Source organism: Engystomops pustulosus, chromosome 10, assembly GCF_040894005.1.
Source record: "Engystomops pustulosus chromosome 10, aEngPut4.maternal, whole genome shotgun sequence".
Classification (NCBI taxonomy): domain Eukaryota; kingdom Metazoa; phylum Chordata; class Amphibia; order Anura; family Leptodactylidae; genus Engystomops; species Engystomops pustulosus.
In genome coordinates this window covers 44,749,182-44,770,024 of record NC_092420.1, presented here as the reverse complement: position 1 = coordinate 44,770,024, position 20,843 = coordinate 44,749,182, and the positions used below count along the sequence as shown (strand labels likewise).

Genomic DNA, 20,843 nt, shown 5'->3' with positions numbered 1-20,843 from the left:
AACTGATGGTTCTGCATGAGTTTAAGCTGAATGCTTCATATGTTTTCCAACTGTCTAGGTTGCAGTGGACCTCTTTTAGGAACGCTGCAGAGTTCCCAGACTGGTTTTCTGACTGAACTGATTTATATTTTTATAGGACAGATTCCTCTCCACCCCCAGTGCAGAAATTTGTGTTGCGTTAAGCATAGTGTAGCTGTACCACAAAATGGTCACTTGCGACACACACTTCTTAAATACCTGTGCAAGCAGTGCGCACTAGAAAGAACGTGCAAAGCCCAACAGAAAACTGACATACGGCCCTTACTAAAGGTGCTCCATTATGTCTCCCAGGAGAAGATGAAGCAAAAACAAGTGATTTTTCCCAAAATAAGATTTTTTAAAAACCTATATATTGAGCATGGCCATATCTGGAGTGACCCAAAGAATATCGCTCACATTCTTCTTATACTATACAATGAACAGCAAAAAAATATAAAAAAAACAAATTGATAATATTTTGGATTCCTTATGAGAAAGTTAATATTATATAATTAATAAGGAATCGCTAAACCTCTAAAAGAAAGACTTAAATTAAGTCCTTGTACGACTACATTAAATATAAATATAAAAAATATATAGCTTTCAAAGTGTACTATTAAAAACCACCAACATAGGCACTAGTGGGGCGAGAAAATGACAGAAATACCGAATGTCCCACAGCAATCCTGTGGTAATGAATGCTGAACCCAGGAGATCAGGCAGCACTCAATAGCGCATGACCCCCCACCACTGCCAGACTGTGTATATATGTGTGTGTATAGTTTCCACTGTTGTAAACGGATATAGTGATAATTTTAGCCCCAGATGTTTAAATTTAATTTCAAGAAATGAATCCACATCTAAACAAAGTGAAATTTTCTATTTTTTTCAATGGCAAATATTTATGCCATCTTGTGTTACCAGAGACGCACGCATACATTTGTGCCTAGAGTAACTCAAAGTACAGGTTTGTATTGCATTTCTGTGGGAAATTGTGTATTTGTAGAAAAACATTTTCACTTTTTACCAGCTATTACATATTAACTTTTTGAAAGCTCATGTAGGGTCAAAATGTTAACTATATAAACATATTGTGCACTAAAACTGTGTATTTGTAGAAAATTTGTGATTTTGAATTACTATTTTGTTTGGTAAATGGGTAGATGAATTAAAGATTGCAGGTGCATATGTGTTGTCTTGGAGAGAGATGGGGAGAATAGTTATAGGATTCCAATATGAACCCCATAAGAACCAAGCCACTTTAAGTCTTTTGCACCAAGCCCAATTTTTTTGGTGCAACGACTAAGAATCAGTATGATTCAAAATGGGTCAGATTTTTACATGGATCCACAATGTTTTTAAACCTTTGGAATAAATTTTGATGCTTTCAACTGGATTTTTTCACTATTTTTCAAGTTTGGAAACTTCCTTTGCTGGAAACCTTTTCTTATGTCTTACCTGTTTTTTTTTTAAACATGTTTTGTAGCAAGTGGTTGAAACTAGAGATGGGCAAATTTGTCAAAATTTTATTCGACCTGGTTCGCTGAATTTTTCAAAAGAATTTAATTCGAATCATGACGAATCACATTAAAAAACAGGTATTTCCTGTCTGCATAGAGCCTGTAAAGTGTTAGAACGTTGTGCCATGCTTAAATATGCATAGGGAGTGTGGTTTGGTCTTCAAACAATGCTGTGTTTTAGTATGACACACACATGTCGCCGCTGCTCTTAGAATCGCTTCACTCTTCAATTCCATGCACACTTACAGTATATAGGCCAACTTCACCACTGACATCAGATGATTCCATAGATTACGACAGAACCTGTTCTGTTAACTCCTTAAGGACGCAGGGCTTTTTCGCTCATTTCTTGCTCTCCACCTTCAAAAATCCATAACTTTTACATTTTTACGTGTACAGACCTGTGTGAGGGCTTATTTTGTGCGTAACAAATTTTACTTTCCCGTAATGTTATTTATTTTAACATGCCGTGTACTGCGAAGCTGAAAAAAAATTCCAAATGTGGAAATATTGAAAATAAAACGCACGTTCACGTTCTTGTGGGCTCAGTTATTACGACTTTCCCTCTTCGCTCCAAATAACATGCCTACTTTATTCTTTGGTTCGGTGCGATCGCGGTGATACCAAATTTATAAAGGTTTTATTGTGTTTTAATACATTTTCAAAAATTAAACGAATGTGTACAAAAAAGAAAAAAAAATTTTGCCATTTTCTGAAGCTAATAACTTTTTCATACTTTGGCGCACGGAGCTGTGTGAGGTGTCATTTTTTGTGAAATTTTTCCGACGTTTGCATTACTACCATTTTGAGGTAATTTTTTATGTGATGTAAAAAGGTGTAAAAGTCGCATTTTGGACATTTGGGCGCCATTTCCCGTCTCTGAGGTCACCGCCGGCCGTAACCGTTTTTATATTTTGATAGATCAGGCATTTTGGGACGCAGCGATACCTAATGTGTCTGTGATTTTTACTGTTTATTATGTTTTATATCAGTTCTAGCGAAAGTGGGGTGATTTGAATTTTTAATATTTTAAAATATTTTTGCAGCTCATTCATTACAATGAGTAACGAATCTGCAGAAGCCATTAAGCCTCAGGTCAAACTAAGACCCGAGGCTACCATGGCAACTGATCGCTTCCCCCGATGACTTTAGGGGGCGCGGCGATCGTAATAAAGATGGCGCCGGCGGCAAAGAAAGGGTTAATAGCTGCGATCGGTGCAAGCATCGACCGCGGTTATTAGCGGTGGGGGTTTGCTGCGAAATACAACAACCCCCAGCTCTGTATGAAGAGGACTCAGCCCATGAGCCGTCTTCATACTTTCCCTGTACCTCTGCGCTGTAGAGCTACGGCGCAGAGCGTTAAGGGGTTAAACGCAGATACATGAAGAAACCCCCCCAAAAGAGTGGAGAGGGTGTGGGCAGTAATTTTGCATTGACGTCACTGATCATTTTGCCCTTCTTTTCATCTGTGTCTGCTTTCATTCGGTCAATAATCCATCAGTAATGCTAAAGCCAAAAACAAACAGGAGTTGATCCAAAACAGAGATGACCAATGTAAATGGTATATTTGCATGTCCTCTGTTCTGTATCCACTCCTGCTTTTGGCTATCAATCCTGAAGCTTTTAGTCCTTCTGACAGATGAAATGAAGGGGAAAACCAAGCATAGTGGCTACGTCATAGAGTGGTGGAGGGTGGAAACAGCATTATGGAAATCACAGGGTGTTCCAGTGAGACAGCGGTCAGTTGGCAGCAGCATGAGTAGGCCGCAGAGCAGCACAATGACAAAGTGTGGAGATGTCAGCAGCAGCATGAGGTAAGACAGTGGCACAACAAATTATTTAGGTGGCAGCAACATGGTAGGCCACAGTGTGGCACAATGAAGAAGTTTGAAATGAGGGCGGCACGGTGGCTGAGTGAGTAGCACTTCTGCCTTGCAGCACTGGGGTCCTGAGTTCGAATCCCACCCAGGTCCACATCTGCAAAGAGTTTGTATGTTCTCTCTTTGTTTGCGTGGGTTTCCTCTGGGTACTCCGGTTTCCTCCCACACTCCAAAAAATACTGTTAGATTGTGAGCCCCATGGGGACAGGGACCAATTTGACATGCTTTGTGCAGCGCTGCGTAATCTGTGTGCGCTATATAAATAAAGAATTATTATAAATAAAGAATTATTATAATTTGAAGGAAGTGGAAGAAGTTTGGAATGAAGTGGAAGAAGTTTGGAATGAAGTGGAAGAAGTTTGGAATGAACTGGAAGAAGTTTGGAGTGAAGTGGAAGAAGATTGGAGACGCCACATGCATCCATCATTACAATTTCCCTGAAAATATTATGTGTTTGCCAAAGAAGAACTGCAAAGGTGGCAGCAGCAGCAGCATGAGGTTAGCCAGTGGCACAATGACAAATTCTGGAGCTGGCAGCAACACGGTGGGCCACATTGTGGTACAATGACAGAGTGTAGAAGTGGGTGCAATTCCATTCCCTGTTAAAGATGGTGAGAGGCAGATGGAGCAACAGAATAAAGCCTTTTAGGTCAGGCCTAAAACGTAACTTTTATTCTGTTTTAAAGTAAAACGTAACAAATTTTCATCACACTAACTTTCCTTAAAACTCCTTTCCTTAAGTGGCTCAATGCTCTCTACTGGGATATAAGGAGGTTCACTCTGCTCCCTCAATAGGTAGTTGGATCTCTGCAGTGATCCTTTTTATAAGCAACTCCATCCATGACAATTTAAAAGACACACTCGAGCCCCCCGACATGTTTCGGCGGAAAAAACGGCGCCATCAGGGGATCGGGGCTACTGATTTGTGGGAGGAGATAAGGTAGTTTTTTACATGCCTTCTGGTGGGATCAATTCAAATGATGCTGTTATTGTGGTCAATTGTATATGGTTACTACACTCACCGGCCACTTTATTAGGTACGCCATGCTAGTAACGGCTTGGACCCCTTTTGCCTTCAGAACTGCCTCAATTCTTCGTGGCATAGATTCAACAAGGTGCTGGAAGCATTCCTCAGAGATTTTGGTCCATATTGACATGATGGCATCACACAGTTGCCGCAGATTTGTCGGCTGCACATCCATGATGCGAATCTCCTGTTCCACCACATCCCAAAGATGCTCTATTGGATTGAGATCTGGTGACTGTGGAGGCCATTTGAGTACAGTGAACTCATTGTCATGTTCAAGAAACCAGTCTGAGATGATTCCAGCTTTATGACATGGCGCATTATCCTGCTGAAAGTAGCCATCAGATGTTGGGTACATTGTGGTCATAAAGGGATGGACATGGTCAGCAAAAATACTCAGGTAGGCTGTGGCGTTGCAACGATGCTCAATTGGTACCAAGGGGCCCAAAGAGTGCCAAGAAAATATTCCCCACACCATGACACCACCACCACCAGCCTGAACCGTTGATACAAGGCAGGATGGATCCATGCTTTCATGTTGTTGACGCCAAATTCTGACCCTACCATCCGAATGTCGCAGCAGAAATCAAGACTCATCAGACCAGGCAACGTTTTTCCAATCTTCTATTGTCCAATTTCGATGAGCTTGTGCAAATTGTAGCCTCAGTTTCCTGTTCTTAGCTGAAAGGAGTGGCACCCGGTGTGGTCTTCTGCTGCTGTAGCCCCTCTGCCTCAAAGTTTGACGTACTGTGCGTTCAGAGATGCTCTTCTGCCTACCTTGGTTGTAACGTGTGGCGATTTGAGTCACTGTTGCCTTTCTATCAGCTCAAACCAGTCTGCCTATTCTCCTCTGACCTCTGGCATCAACAAGGCATTTCCACCCACAGAACTGGATGCTTTTTCTTTTTCAGACCAATCTCTGTAAACCCTAGAGATGGTTGTGCATGAAAATCTCAGTAGATCAGCAGTTTCTGAAATACTCAGACCAGCCCTTCTGGCACCAACAACCATGCCACGTTCAAAGGCACTCAAATCGCCTTTCTTCCCCATACTGATGCTCGGTTTGAACTGCAGGAGATTGTCTTGACCATGTCTACATGCCTAAATGCACTGAGTTGCCGCCATGTGATTGGCTGATTAGAAATTAAGTGTTAACGAGCAGTTGGACAGGTGTACCTAATAAAGTGGCCGGTACTCACCCAAAACCCTATACCCTATACCCTATAGTTTAAACCACTCTATCAAAGAATTCATTGCGACCTAGCAATATATTACTATGCTACAGCCCCTGACTTTATTTATATATTGCTCCCTTTAATGAATTATTTATCATTTTATTGCCACCTAATGAATTTTGTACACACATTTGCGCCATTTTCTTGAGGGCCTGAAATAACACTTCACTCTTTCTTTCAGTACGATCACAGGGATACTAAATTTAAACAGGTTTTACTGTGCTTTAATAAAAAGATTTTAATAAAGCCTCATTGCGTATAAAACCATTATTTTTAGCCATCTTCTGACACTAATAACCTTTTGATACTTTTGTGTACGGAGCTGTGTGAGGTGTAATTTTTTTGCGGAATGAGCTGACGTTTTCTTTGCTACCATTATCCGGACTGTGCGACCTTTTGACAATTTTCTGGTAAATCTGTTGCGAAATAAAAAAAAAGTGCATTTGGGCGCTATTTTCTGCTACACCATTTAACACTGGGAATAACCGTTATTATATTTTGACAGAATGGACATTTTGGGATGCAGTTAAGTGTGATGCCTTGTAAAGACCCCAAGCTGACGTGAGGGGGGATTGTTACTCCCTGACAACGTCAAGGGGATCGATGATCGAAAACAAAGATGGCAGCACCTGCGCCACTGTCTTTTGACTGCCACCGCCGGCTTTTTCGGCTGGGGTGAAAGGGTTAACTCCCGCGGATTTTGTACTGATTGTGAGTGTTAGCTGCAGTATGCCTCAGAACCCACATCTGTATCACGAGGGCTCACCCTGTGCCCTCTACATACCTGCTTAACAGCTCCATGCTGTAATGCATGGAGCGCTAAAAGGTTAATATACTGGGCCACCTCATGTATGATATTATTTAATATACAGGGCTACACTTGAACAGCGCCAGCGATACATGGGACCGCACTCTTAATATACTGGGCCCGTCCTCAAATAATATACTGCTCACCCCCTTTTACTATTTTATATATTAGCCCTTAATATTTATTAAATATACAGAATTATTGAATATGCTAGCCCCCTATAATAAATTAATATCCCACCCATAATAAATTATTGAATATTCTTCCTCCCTATAATGAATTATTGTATATACTGCCCCCATAATTACTGAATATGCTGCCCCCATAATAAGTTATTGAATATGCTGTCCCCATAATAAATTATTGAATATGCTGCCCCCCTTAATAAATTACTGAAAATGCTGCCCCCCTTAATGAATTATTGAATATCCTTCCTCCCCATAATGAATTATTGAATATTCTTCCTCCCCATAATGGATTATTGAATATTCTTCCTCCCCATAATGGATTATTGAATATTCTTCCTCCCCATAATGGATTATTGAATATTCTTCCTCCCCATAATGGATTATTGTATATACTGACCCCGTAATTACTGAATATGCTGCCCCCCATAATGAAGTATTGAGTATACTGCCCCCATAAAAAATAACTGAATACACTGCCCCACAAAATTAATTATTCAGTATATATTGCCCCCATAATTATTTAATATGCTGCCCGCTCACCCGGACCCCTCTTTGTAAAGTTGCTAAAATAAAAAAGCCTTATACTCACCTCTGGCAGCGGCTCCCTCGTCTTCTTTCTTTTTGCCGCGGCCGGAAAGGAAGGGGTGTGCGACCACATGATGATCACGTGGCCACACATCCAGGTTCAAAGAGCAATGTGCACTGGGGTTGTCTTCCAGCCATTATACAGTGACGGGCAGAAGCTTCCTTTCTGGATGGATGGAGGCCCCTGCCTTACTACTCCGTGTCGCTGGCCGGGGCCCAACGTTAGTTGAGCAGATGATCATTGGTGCGATTGGAGTGCAGGCCGGGGGCGCCTGAGAAATAATCAGCAGCTTTGTGTTAACTCATTCATTACAATGTACTCAACACATTGTAATGAATGAGGAGAAAAATCACCATATACTGCCATGCTGTAGTATGGCAGTATATGATAGGATCGTACAGACAACCTAGGGTTAATGTCCCCTAGGAAATCTGAAACATAGTAAAAATAAAAAAGTTTAAAAAGTTATAATAAACCATAAAAACTCAAATCACCCCCCTTTCCCTAGAACTGATAAATATAAACAGTAAAAATCATAAACACATTAGATATCAATGCGTCCGAAAATGCCCAATCTATCTAAATATAATAAAGGTTTTTCACTGTGTTTAACCCTGTAACGGAAAATAGTGCCCAAAGTTGAAAATGCCCATTTTTTGCCATTTACAAAGTATAAAAAAAGTTATTAGGGCCAGAAGATGGCAAAATCCAAAGAAATTTTTATGTACAGGAGGTTTGAATTTTTGTAAATGTATGAAAACATTATAAAACCTATACAAATTTGGTATCCCCGTAATCGTACCGACCCAAAGACTAAAGTAGACATGTTATTTGGGGCATACAGTGAAATCCGTAAAATCCAAGCCCAGAATAAATGCATAAATAAAATGCATTAAATGCATAAAAGCATAAATGCGTTTTTTTTTTACCAATTTCACTGCATTTGGAATTTTTTTCCCGCTTCCCATGCCATGGAATATTATATACAACCATTTTGAAGTGTAATTTTTGAAGGCGAGGAGTGAAGAATGAAAATGCAAAAATGAAAAAGGGGTTAATGCTAAATATTAAAAATTTTTATTCAAAACCGTATTTATCCCCAAAATAGTCAATTCTCAAAATAGAAAAAAGTGATATTCGATTTGTAAGCTGTGTGACATCAAAATAAATTAACCAGACATTTCAAAAATTATGAAAATGTAAAGTAGACATATAGGAAATGTTATTCAGCAATGTATTTAGGTGGTAAATCTATCTGCCTGAAAATGCAATGATTTCAAATTTCAAAAATGGCAAACTTTCCAAAAAATCATATTTTCTTTTTTTTGTAAACAAACGCAAAACTTATCAGCCAAAATGTACCACTAAAATGAAGTACAACATGTGAGGAAAAAACTCTCTCTCATAATCGCTTAGATAAGTAACAGTGTTCAAGAGTTATAACCATATAAAGCGACCCATGTCAGAATACAAAAAAGGGGGCTGAGCCTTAAGCTATAAAAAAAAAAAACATCCTTAAGGGATTAAGCTTTCTAAGCCGATGTTTTTAAGAAAAAAGGCTTTAAAAATTATCCAAATGAACCTGAAGGCTCAATGCTTTATTAATGACTATGGAACATGAAGCCCCTTAGCCTCATTTGCATAATTTTAAAAAGCCATTTTTTTTTGTTAAAAAAAACCTACATAAGGAGCTAAAAAAAGAGCTGAGGGGGGCACACACCATTAAGTCAGTGTGCTTGGTTAACAATCCTTGATCCTGGTAGATGTCTGTTGAGTGAAAAATGTTATTGGAAGATTGCGCATGATTTTACATCAATACATTGCTCAATTCTTAGGCCCATACCATTATGACTTAAAGAGGACCTGTCACCCTCAAAAACGGCACTAGGAGCTGCTTACTAAAGTAAGCAGCTCCTAGTGCTAAAACAAACGCAACAGTGTTACAATGCTAGCATTATCAGAAACCTCTGAAAACGCTAACAAACACTGTTGCGCTGTGCACTGCTCTTCCCTGGACGGCCCCGCCCTCTCCATTGGCCAGAGGTGACTGGCACACATCATGCCACTTTAAGAGCAGTCCGACGTCTCAGCGCAGCAGTGTTTCTGATAACGCAGCAGTGTTTCTGATAATGCTAGCATTGTAACTCTGCTGCTGTTTTGGCACCAGCAGCTGCTTACTCTAGTAAGCAACTCCTACTGCCGTTTTTGAGGGTGACACGTCCTTTTTAAAGCTACCATTCAGTTTTGAGCCTAACAGTTTTAACCTGTCATGCCAAATTATTTTAATGTTAAATTCACATTTGCAAAAGCAATACATTATTTGTAAAGTAATGAAGTGTTAATGTGTAAAATTATAAGGATTTAAGGAATGTGAACTGCATGCTGATGAAGCCGTACTGACACATGGTTACAACGAGAACGAGGGCTTTGGGCTTTACCAACTGTCTGGTTATTGACTTAAAACTATCAGTTAACAATAAACCATAAGTGAATAATACATTTATTGAAACTAATGTGTTTATGTAAAATCAAATAAATAATAAATGTGTTTATCTTTTTAGCCCAAGGGTATCAGGAGGATCACACTAAAGCAATATCTGTAATCGGCCTGGCTACTGCCATAAGTGCATTATTCCTGGCAATGGTTTTTTTGGTTGGTCATCCGGCAGCTTAAGAAAGGTAATAATTGTGTGTATATATGTATGAATTGTATATATGTATGTAGCTTTTGTTTGCTGACTGTTGTAGTAAACAGGTGCTTCAGCTTTTCATCAATACTTATATTGTGGTAATATATTCATCTATGTTAATGAGACTCTCCTTTTTAGTTGTTTCCCACCTACCAAAAACACTCATACACTGGTCTTTTATAGAATAGGGGGGGGGGGGGGCAGGTAAACTAGAGGTTCCCTGCCCTTGGGACTTTGGGCCCAGTGAAGCTAAGGCGGTATGGGGGGATGGGGTGAAACACTGATGAAGTTTTTCACCCAATCTCCTAGAGAGCAGAGCATCCCGATGGGTGTTTCTCAGAATCTTTAGTGATTAGATTGTGAGCCCCATTGGGGACACGGAATGATTTGGCAAGCTCTGTGCACGCTATATAAATAAAAGAATTATTAATTTTGTGATGTAAAAAGCATATGACCGATCACATGCTTCTTGCAACAGAATAAGGTCTCTCATGCTGCCAGCTTGAACTAGTTAGAGAGAAAAAGAGTGTCTGTGTCTCTTTGATTGCTGGCTACCCCGGGGGGCACCACTGTGGGTGCTGGCTACTCTTGGGGGGGGGGCGCATCTCCGTTTTGGCTTGGTACTCTGGGAGCATCTCTGTGGCTACTCTAGGGGCATCTCTGTAACTGATGGCTACTCTGGGGGGGCATCTCTGTGACTGTTGGTTACTCTGGGGGAGAACTCTGTGATTTATGACTACTCTGGGAGGCATCTCTGTGACTACTGGCTACTCTGGGGGGGCATCCCTGTGACTACTGGCTACTCTGGGGGGGGCATCCCTGTGACTACTTGCTACTCTGGGGGGGGCATCCCTGTGACTACTGGCTACTCTGAGGGGGGCATCTCTGTGACTTCTGTGTACTCTGGGGGTGTCTCTATGACTACTGGCTACTCTGGGGGGCATTGCTGTGACTATTGGCTACTCTGGGGACATTGCTGTGACTATTGGCTACTCTGAGGGGCATCGCTGTGACTATTGGCTACTCTCGGGTGCATCTTTATAACTGCTGACTACTTTGGTGGGAAACTCTGTGACTGATGGCTACTCTGAGGGCATCTCTGACTACTGGATACTGTAGGGGCATCTCTGTGACTACTGGCTACTTTGGGGGGCATCTGTGTGACTAATGGTTACACTGGGGCATCTCTGTTACTGCTGGCTTCACTAGGGGCATCTCTGTGACTACTGTATACTCTGGGAGCATCTCTGTGACTACTGGCTACTCTGGGGGCATCTCTGTGACTACTGGCTACTCTGGGGGGCATCTCTGTAAATGTTGGTTATTCTTGGGGGCATAAATGTAACTGCTGGCTATTCTGGGGATATTTATGTGACTACTGGCTCCCTCTTTGGTGCATCCGTGTGAGTATAAGCTACTCTGGGAGACATCTCTGTGACTGCTGGATACTTTGGTGGGCATTATTGTGACTACTGGTGTTATGGGAGGATTTAAGATATCCTCTTTATAGTGTGTCAATTGTTGTGTATTCAAATTTGCGCAAGGAAATGACTCAGTTTGATGCAAGACTTGCTATTGCTATCGCCCTGGGCAAAAAACAGCACTGCACGAGTTTATTTGGTTTCACAGGTGTATTTAGAAAAGCAGGGAGAAAGTAGAAAAGGAGGATCAAACAAAGCGTAACAATATCAGACATGGCCTCTTGATTGTAGAGTTTTCTGATGTCTCGCGTTCATGTCACGCCCACATTCCTTAGCCTCGAAGTGCCAGCGCCATCTTAAAATGTATTCTCTGTTACAGTACTTTTAGGAAAATAAGCAAGTAGAAATGACAGGATTTGATGTATCAGCTAGGTTTACCTTAATAGTCCCCCCCTAAATCCTGGAATTTCTCTCAGCTACTCTTAGTCTAGAAGGACCTACAAATCTGCCCATATGTGCTACATTCTCCTCTTCACCAAGTGGATGACAGCATACCCCTGTTGGGTGTGCCCCCATTTAGTGAACTTTCACATATGGGAATCAAATCTCTTCCTTAACTTTCCCTACTCCAAGGGGGCTGTTTGATATATTTCAGGGGTGGTTAATCTCAGAGGGATATCTTCATTATGCAAATTTAGGTAACTTGAGTAAGGGGTCTTTGGCTTGTCTAACTAATGATAGCCATGATACTTGGTGGACTTTATGAGGGGGACCACATAACACGCAATAAATGACAAGAGCAAAATAACAATCCTCAATATCACCCCCAGTTAAACCACAAAGTGAAGGATATAGTGTCCGATCCTGAGTTTCTCTTGAGTTCCCTTCAATCTTTTCAAGGGCATGGGTAATGGATCCATAGGGGGCGATGTCATCTGGGTTGTACATGCAACAAGCTGCACCCACCATCTTACAGACTCCTCCCTTCTTAGCAAGGGTCATGTCCAAAGCCATGCGGTTCTGGAAAGCTTCTTGGATATAATTCACAAATATCTGTTGATTACAATAAAAAGTTAACCCAATCAACATTTTGATCATAGCTATCTGGGGAATAATGGACTCTAGTCCTGCCCATATCTGATTGTGAGCCTTGTACTCATCTGGGACCCCCCTTGGTACTCCTACTGTATCTATATAAACATCGTCATCTGGGTGCTTCTTTCTCAGACCTTCAGAATCCTTTGGGAAGGAATGCACAAATTTCAACACCGTACACTCAACTTCCCAGCCTCTAGGCAGGCTTGACCTGACTCTTCTATCCCCACAAATCCAGTACACATCAGACACTGCTAATACAGGGTTACCTGTGCTGTCAATGTTAAAGAAGGCCATTGTCTTGTTGCACCAACCGTAGGTAAAGTCTTCTACCCTAGGGGCATCCTGGTCAGCCCTATAGTTACAGTGATAGTCATGGTTGGGGTGTCCCTGAGAATACAGTCAGTCAGAAGAGACCAGCTAGCAAGAAGAATAAGTAAGTTTGCAATAGAAAGCGTGGAAGCATGCAGACTTCCCTGTAGCTTCACAGATGTGGCACTGGTCAGCAGGACTTGGAAAGGACCATTGTAGCAAGGCTCCAGACTCTCTCTCTGGTCTCTTTACCACCACGTAGTCTCCAGGCCTCAGGTTATGCGTCCTGAGGTCTTTGTCTGGATCTGAAAAGGAATCAGAAACACTTTTGCGGACCTTTTCCAAGGCCTGGCTCAACTGTATGGCATATTCCTCATGGTTTCCTGCCATCAGCTACAGTGTCTGTGGGAAGTAGGGGCATAGTCTGGATGCACAGAAATTGGAAGTGGTCCGAAATTAATAGAGGGCAGCAGGACAGCACTTCGGCCATGGTTCCCTGTTACTTCCATGGCCTCCCTGGATCTTGTCCTTACTTAGTCTGTTTGTGGAGTACACAGGGGGACATCCCGTGGCATACAGGGCATACTGTATTCATTCTTGCATCACCAAAGCTCAAAATGGAGAATTTCTGCTTTATCTGCACTTCAAGTTCACAAGCCTGTCAGGTCTAAGCATAACTATTCACCCCCCCCCCCTCGCTCTGCCTCATTAACCCTTAAAACTCCAAAAACTAGGTACCAGAGACATTGCAACTTTTATTATAGTAATTTTTCTCTAATGGTCAGGAACAAATATGTTTTAACTGGACCATACCCAAACAAACATCTCCCACTGCAAGAACTATCTTAGCAGAAATCTGAAATTAGGTGAAATCGCCTCAGCTGGCTCGTATTCCAGACATCTGCCAAGAATCTCCAAGGGTGCTCAGCTGCTAAACTACAACAAAACCAGTTGTTTTCTACAACTATTATCCGCGACCAGCCTTTATGGCTGCCAACAGAGTCATAGGCAAATAATAGAGATGAGCGAGCACTAAAATGCTCGGGTTCTTTTCTCGAATAACGAACCCCATTGAAGTCAATGGGAGACTCGAGCATTTTTCAAGGGGACCAAGGGTCTGCACAGGGAAGCTTGGCCAAACACCTGGAACCTCAGAAAATGATGGAAACACCAAGGAAATGGACAGGAAACAGCAGGGGCCTCTGAGCCTCTGAGGCTGTATAATTGCACCATTATGCCAAAATTATAGGCAACAACATGGCGATGACAGAGTGACCGAATGAGGCTAGATAGCATCTAAAACATCCAATAATTGACCCTGACACTATAGAAGACGGCATGCAGAGGTAGTGGCAGCAGCGGCAGGCTAGAGAGTGGCATGGCGACATACTCCAAATGGACTCAGGCTTCAAACCAATTAAAAAAATTCCTTTTGGCGAGGATAACGTGTAGCACTGTATGTATCAGTATTTTGCCTGGTCAAAGCGGCAGAGAGGAACCAAAGGAGGTGAGCCAGAAGCGCTGAAATGATTTACTATGTGAACAAAAAGTTGACGGTATATTGAGTCGATAACACAGCATGGTGGCGACATAGTGACCAAGTTCCATAACATATCTGGTGAAACACCCGAAAAATGAGCCTGACACAGCTCGTTTGATAAGGGGACAACATGTGGAGGCAGCCATGGAGACGACTTCCATGATGGGGCATCCATATTGTGCTGCTATGATTGAAACTTCAGGTCTCCAGCATGGCGGCGACAGATGCGCTGAGTTCCATTGTGTATCTGGTGAAACACCTGAAAATTCTGCCTGACACAGCTCGTTTGATAAGGGGATGATGTGCTGTATTTCCTCTCGCGCTCCAGCGCCTGGGGTATAGACAGTTGAAAGTTGCGCATGGAGACATTGGTGGACACTGTGGAGGATCATGGAGGCAAAATGGACAGGAAACAGCAGGGGCAGTATGCATGGATGCCTCTGAGGCTGCCTAATCTTGGGATGGAGCTGGCAGTCCGCTGCGAGGCGAACTTTCTCCTGTCCAAGCCCCTGTCTCTCGGCTCCAGACGCCGAAAATTATAATTTTCAAAGCAGACGGGGGCTACAAACAGCACTTCTAAGAACCTTTTGTATAAGATCAAGTGTAGTACTGTTCTTATAAGTAATTGGCTTGGTTATGGCGGGTGAGGGGAAAGTAAACAGATGCGCAAGAAGCGCTGAAATAATATCGGTAAATGTTAAGTTTGCCAGTATATTTTGCGGATAACCCAGCAGGGGGGCGACAAAGTTAACAAGTTTGATGTGGAAGCCATGAAAACAACCCAAAATTCTGCCTGACACAACTCGTTTGCTAAGGGGATGATGTATGGAGGCAGCTATATGGACGACTTTGGGAGGCAGCTATGGAGATGACGTGTGGAGGTAGCAATGGAGACAATGTGTGGAGGCGGCTATAAAGACGACGTGTGGAGGCTGCTATGGAGACAATTAAATTTGGATAGTGCCTGTATGTGGCAGTCCAAAAAAGTTTTCAAACCAGAGGAGCAGGTAGGCGGTACTCCAGAAAAATTAAATACATAGAGTACTATAGCTAGAGCCAGTTGTCCCTGGCAAAAAATAGCCAGTTTCCTCTGCTTTAGTGTACAAAGAGAAGGAGAAGGAGGAAAATGAGGAGGAGGAGTGCATACATTTTTCAGGTTGAGCTTCTTTCACCTGGTGGAGAATGAAAATCCTGAAAATTCCAGGCTTTATTCATCTTGATAAGCGTCAGCCTGTCAGCGCTGTCAGTCGTCAGGCGTGTACGCTTATCGGTGATGATGATGCCACCAGCTGCACTGAAAACCCACTCATACAACACGCTAGCAGCAGGGCAGGCAAGAACATCTAAGGCGTACAGCGCCAGTTCGTGCCACATGTCCAGATTTGAAACCCAGTAGTTGTAGGGATCATTTAGGACGATGGTATGGTCAGCTATGTACTCCCTCACCATCTTTCTGTAAAGATCAGCCCTACTCTGCCGAGGCTGGGGACAGGTGACAGTGTCTTGCTGGGGTGACATAAAACTGGCAAAGGCCTTGTAAAGCGTACCCCTGCCAGTGCTGGACAAGCTGCCTGCTCGCCTACTCTCCCTCGCTACTTGTCCCGCAGAAGTACGCCCTCTGCCGCTAGTGGTGTCAGATGGGAAATACTGTTTCAGCTTGTGCACCAGGGCCTGCTGGTATTCATGCATTCTCACTCCTTTCCTCTCCAGGGATGAGAGTGGAAAGATTTTGCTTGTACCGTGGGTCCAGGAGAGTGAATACCCAGTAATCGGTGCTGGAATAAATTCTTTGAACACGAGGGTCACAGGATAGGCAGTCTAGCATGAAATCTGCCATATGCGCCAGAGTCCCAACTCGCAAGAATTCACTCCCCTCACTGACCTGACTGTCCATTTCCTCCTCCTCCAACTCCTCCAACTTCTCTTCTCCTGCCCATATACGCTGAACAGTGGAGGAACTATGAGATTTAACACATGGGCCAGGCATGGCACATGTGTCAGTCTGCCGAGTTGCAGAGCCGCCACCAGGTTACGGCCGTTGTCACACACAACCATGCCTGGCTTCAGGTTCAGCGGTGCCAGACACAGATCGGTCTGCGCCGTGATGCCCTGTAATAGCTCTTGAGCGGTGTGCCTTTTATCGCCTAGGCTCAGCAGTTTTAGCAAAGCCTGCTGGCGCTTAGCGACGGCACTGCTGCTGTGCCTAGAGCTACCGACTTATGGCGCCATACTCACGGATGGTAATTCGGAGGAGGAGGTGGAGGAGGGGTGGGAGGAGGAGGAGGCATAATAGGCCTGATAGACCTGGACCGAGGTACGCCCCGCAATCCTCGGCGTCGGCAGTATATGAGCAGCCCCAGGGTCAGACTCGGTCCCAGCCTCCACCAAGTTAACCCAATGTGCCGTCAGCGATATATATAGTGGCCCTGCCCGGCAGCACTCGTCAACGTGTCCGTGGTCAGGTGGACCTTGTCAGAAACGGCGTTGGTCAGGGCACGGATGATGTTGTCTGACACATGCTGGTGCAGGGCTGGGACGGCACATCTGGAATAGTTTTGGCAGCTGGGGACCGAATACCGAAGGGCGGCCGCCGCCATGAGGTTGCGAAATCCTCGGTCTCTACCAGCCTATAGGGCAGCATCTCCAGGCTGAGTAATTTGGAGATGTGGATGTTGAGGGCTTGGGCGTGTGGGTGAGTTGCACTGTATTTCCTCTTGTGCTCCAGCTTCTGGGGTATTGATAGCTGGACGCTGCGCATGGAGACATTGGTGAATGCTGTGGAGGATTGTGGAGGCGAAGGTGTGGTTTACGCACGGGAGGTGTTTGGGCCGGGGTCCTGGGCAGGGGGCTGACTAGCAGAGGCAGCAGATGACACAGGGGAAGGAGCAATGGTGTGCCCGGCCAGAGGTGAACGGCCTTGGTTCCATTGAGTGGGGTGTTTAGCATTCATATGCCTGCGCATACTGGTGGTGGTTAAGCTGGTAGTGGTGGAACCCCTGCTGATCCTGGTGTGGCACAGGTTGCACACCACAGTCCGTCGGTCATCCGGTGTTTCTTTAAAGAACCTCCAGACTTCTGAAAATCTAGCCCTCGCCACGGGAGCTACACTACGTGAAACATTTGGCGCTGATTCACCAGCTCTTGCCCTGCCTCTCCGTCTGGCCCCATCACTGCCTCTTCCAACCTGTTCTCGTCTCCGTCTCAGAAGCACTGTGTTCACCCGGCCTATTAACCCAGCTTGGGTCTGTCACCTCATTATCCTCCGATCCCTCAGTCTGCTCCCCCCTCGGACTTCCTGCCCTGACAACAACTTTACCACTGTCTGACAACCGTGTCTCCTCATCGTCCGAAACCTCTTTACACATTTCTTCCACTACGTCAACAATGTCTTCATCACCCACAGACTGCGACCGGTGGAAAACCTGGGCATCGGGAAAGAGCTCAGCAGCAGCCGGACAAGTGGTTTTTGACTCTGGGAAGGGTCCAGAAAACAGTTCCTTAGAGTATTCTGGTTCAAATGCGAAATTTTCCTAGGAGGGGGCAGACTGGGGGGAAGAGGCTGAGTTGGAGGAGCTGGAGGAGTGCTGATTTCGGTGACATGGGTGGACTGCGTGGAAGACTGACTGATGGACAAATGGCTAGAAGCATTGTCCGCAATCCACAACATCACCTGTTCGCATTGTTCTGGCCTCAACAGTGCTCTACCATGAGTCCCAGTAACTTGAAACATGAACCTAGGGAGTGTAGCTCTGCAGCGTTCCCCTGCTCCCTCATCAGCAGGTGGTGTCTCACCCCGCCCAGGACCACGGCCGCTGACCCCTGCAGTAGTTGGCCGCGCACGCCCTCGTCCTCTACCCCTACCCTTTGCCCTCAGGTTAAACATTTTCAAAATTAAAGTGTAAACTCTAAATTTTCTTTGTGTTTTTCGGGTTTTTTTTTAACAAAACAATCAGAAGAAATCACACAGCAACCACAAATGATGATGATGATTGCTATGGCTAGTTTCTAACCTATACTGACAGCACATAACTGGATTTTGTGGTGTGCCTGTCACTTTAAGTTTTGAAAAAAAAAAATCGGCAGACTGTGCCTAATTCAATCAAACCCCTAATAAATTGTCCCACTTAGGTGTTTGAGATGGATATGTGTGTCACTAAGAGCTAAATAGAACATTCGCAAGTCTCCCGTCAAATTCGTCACAATATGGTACTAGTGCCAGCAAGCCCAGCCACAAGCAAAGAAAAAAAAAATATTCTAGCCCTAACAAGGGCTGTTGGGTTCTTGTAGACTCACTCCTGCCTAACAGTAAGCTAATATAACATACTAACGCTATCCCTGCAGCAGCAGCAGCTCTCTCCCTAACGGCATCCAGACAGAGAATGATGTGATCAGCGCGGGCAGGGACTAGTCTATTCCAGGGTCACCTGATCAGGCCAGCCAACCACTGCTATCGACGTGTAAGTGTACCACGTCATGCTGGGTGGAGTGCAGAGTCTCCTGGCTTGTGATTGGCTCTGTTTCTGGACGCCAAAAATCAAAACCGCGGAAGATGCCATTTTCTCGAGCTGGCGAAATATTTGTCATGTTTGGACGAGTGTGTTCGCTCATCTCTAGCAATTAACTTTCAGGGACTTAAAGGGAATATAATGGTCCTAAGATGGCCACCACTGAAGGATGGTAGGGTGTGTCATCTTCTCTAACCACCAGATACGGAGGTGGAGTCTCTGCATTCCAGATGCAGATCCAGATTCCTTTCTTTCTTTTCTTTTTTTTCCAGGGAGGAAAATATAATAAAATCTTTTCAGGGAGGAAAATATAAGCCGAAACACCAAAAAAGCCCCATATGCAATCTATACCGCCCTCCAAATATCAAATCCAACAAAGACCAAAGAACAAAAGAGCTTTTGAATATAAAAGATTTTTTTACTTTATTCAAAATAACTCATACAAAGTATAAACACCACTTTCAAAAGGGATTCCTGAAAGTCGGAAATATAAGGGGAACAGGCAATGTCCCAGATGGATGTGGGACAGACACAGAGAACCTATGGCCCGACCAATCCTAATACTGCCTCATAGATAGTGCCAGAAAGAGGTAAAAAAAGAAAAATATTGTGTCTAGAGATGAGCGAACATACTCGTCCGAGCTTGATGCTCGTTCGAGCATTAGCGTACTCGAAACTGCTCGTTGCTCGGACGAGTATTTCGCCTGCTCGAGAAAATGGCAGCTCCCGCCGTTTTGCTTTTTGGCGGCCAAAAACAGAGCCAATCACAAGCCAGGAGACTCTGCACTCCACCCAGCATGACGTGGTACCCTCACACGTCGATAGCAGTGGTTGGCTGGCCAGATCAGGTGACCCTGGGATAGACTAGCCGCTGCCCGCGCTGCTCGGATCATTCTCTGTCTGGATGCCGCTAGGGAGAGAGCTGCTGCTGGTCAGGGAAAGCGTTAGGGTGTTCTATTAGCTTACTGTTAGGCAGGAGTGATTCTACAACAACCCAACAGCCCTTCTTAGGGCTACAATAACGTTATCCTTTTTTTTTTATTTGCTTGTGGCTGGGCTTGCTGGCACTAGTAGTGCAGCTAGTACCATATTGTGAGGAATTAGCAGGGGGACTTGCTACCGTTGTGTTTAGCTCTTAGTGACACACATATCCACCTCAAACACCAAAGTGGGAAAATTTATTAGGGGTTTGATTTCAATTAGGCACAGTCTGGCAGTTTCTTTTTATTTTACATTTATTTTTTCATAACTCAGCGTCATCTCATCTGGCATAGTAGTGTGCTTTCATACTTGGCTAGAAAATAGCCATAGGAGAATCCAAAAGGCTTACTTACGTCTACAATAGCGTTATATATATTTGATTTCTGGTTGATCTGCTGGTGGCTGTAGTTGTTGCAGTGCATCTACTAGCAAATTGTGAGCAATTTGGAGTGAGACTTGCGACCACTGTGTTTTGCGCTTAGTGACGCACATATCCATCGCAAAGACCGAAGTGGGAAAATTTATTAGGGCCCGGGGTTGGATTTCAATTAGGCACAGTCTGCCATTTCCTTTTTTATTTTACGTTTATTTTTTTCATAACTCAGCGTCATCTCATCTGGCATAGCAGTGTGCTTTTATACTTGGCTAGAAAATAGCCATAGCAATAGGATAGCATCGTTTGGTTTTAAAAACTAAAAAACACACAAATAAAAAAAAACAAAAACAAAAAAACGTTAAAAAAAAAATTAAAGTTATAACTCTCATTTTCAAAATGTTTAACCCGAGGGCTAGGGGTAGAGGACGAGGGCGGGGACGTGGGCGTCCAACTACTGCAGGGGTCAGAGGCCGTGGTCCTGGGCGGGGTGAGACACCACCTGCTGATGATGAAGGAGCAGGGGAACGCCGCAGAGCTACACTCCCTAGGTTCATGTCTGAAGTTACTGGGACTCGTGGTAGAGCACTGTTGAGGCCAGAACAGTGCGAACAGGTGATGTCGTGGATTGCCGACAATGCTTCGAGCAATTTGTCCACCAGTC

General features: G+C 43.9%; 1 protein-coding gene across 8 annotated transcripts in view; it reads left to right on the top strand.

Annotated features, from left to right (window-relative positions):
• The window catches only part of LOC140104934 (L-selectin-like), a 267,146-nt gene that overhangs the window by 198,538 nt on the left and 47,765 nt on the right, over positions 1-20,843 (top strand). For all 8 annotated transcript variants that reach the window (XM_072128728.1, XM_072128724.1, XM_072128723.1 and 5 more), the window contains one exon: positions 9,824-9,941. In XM_072128728.1, the coding sequence (XP_071984829.1) occupies positions 9,824-9,936 (113 nt within the window). In that variant the 3' untranslated portion in view covers positions 9,937-9,941. The remainder of the gene's footprint in view (positions 1-9,823; positions 9,942-20,843) is intronic.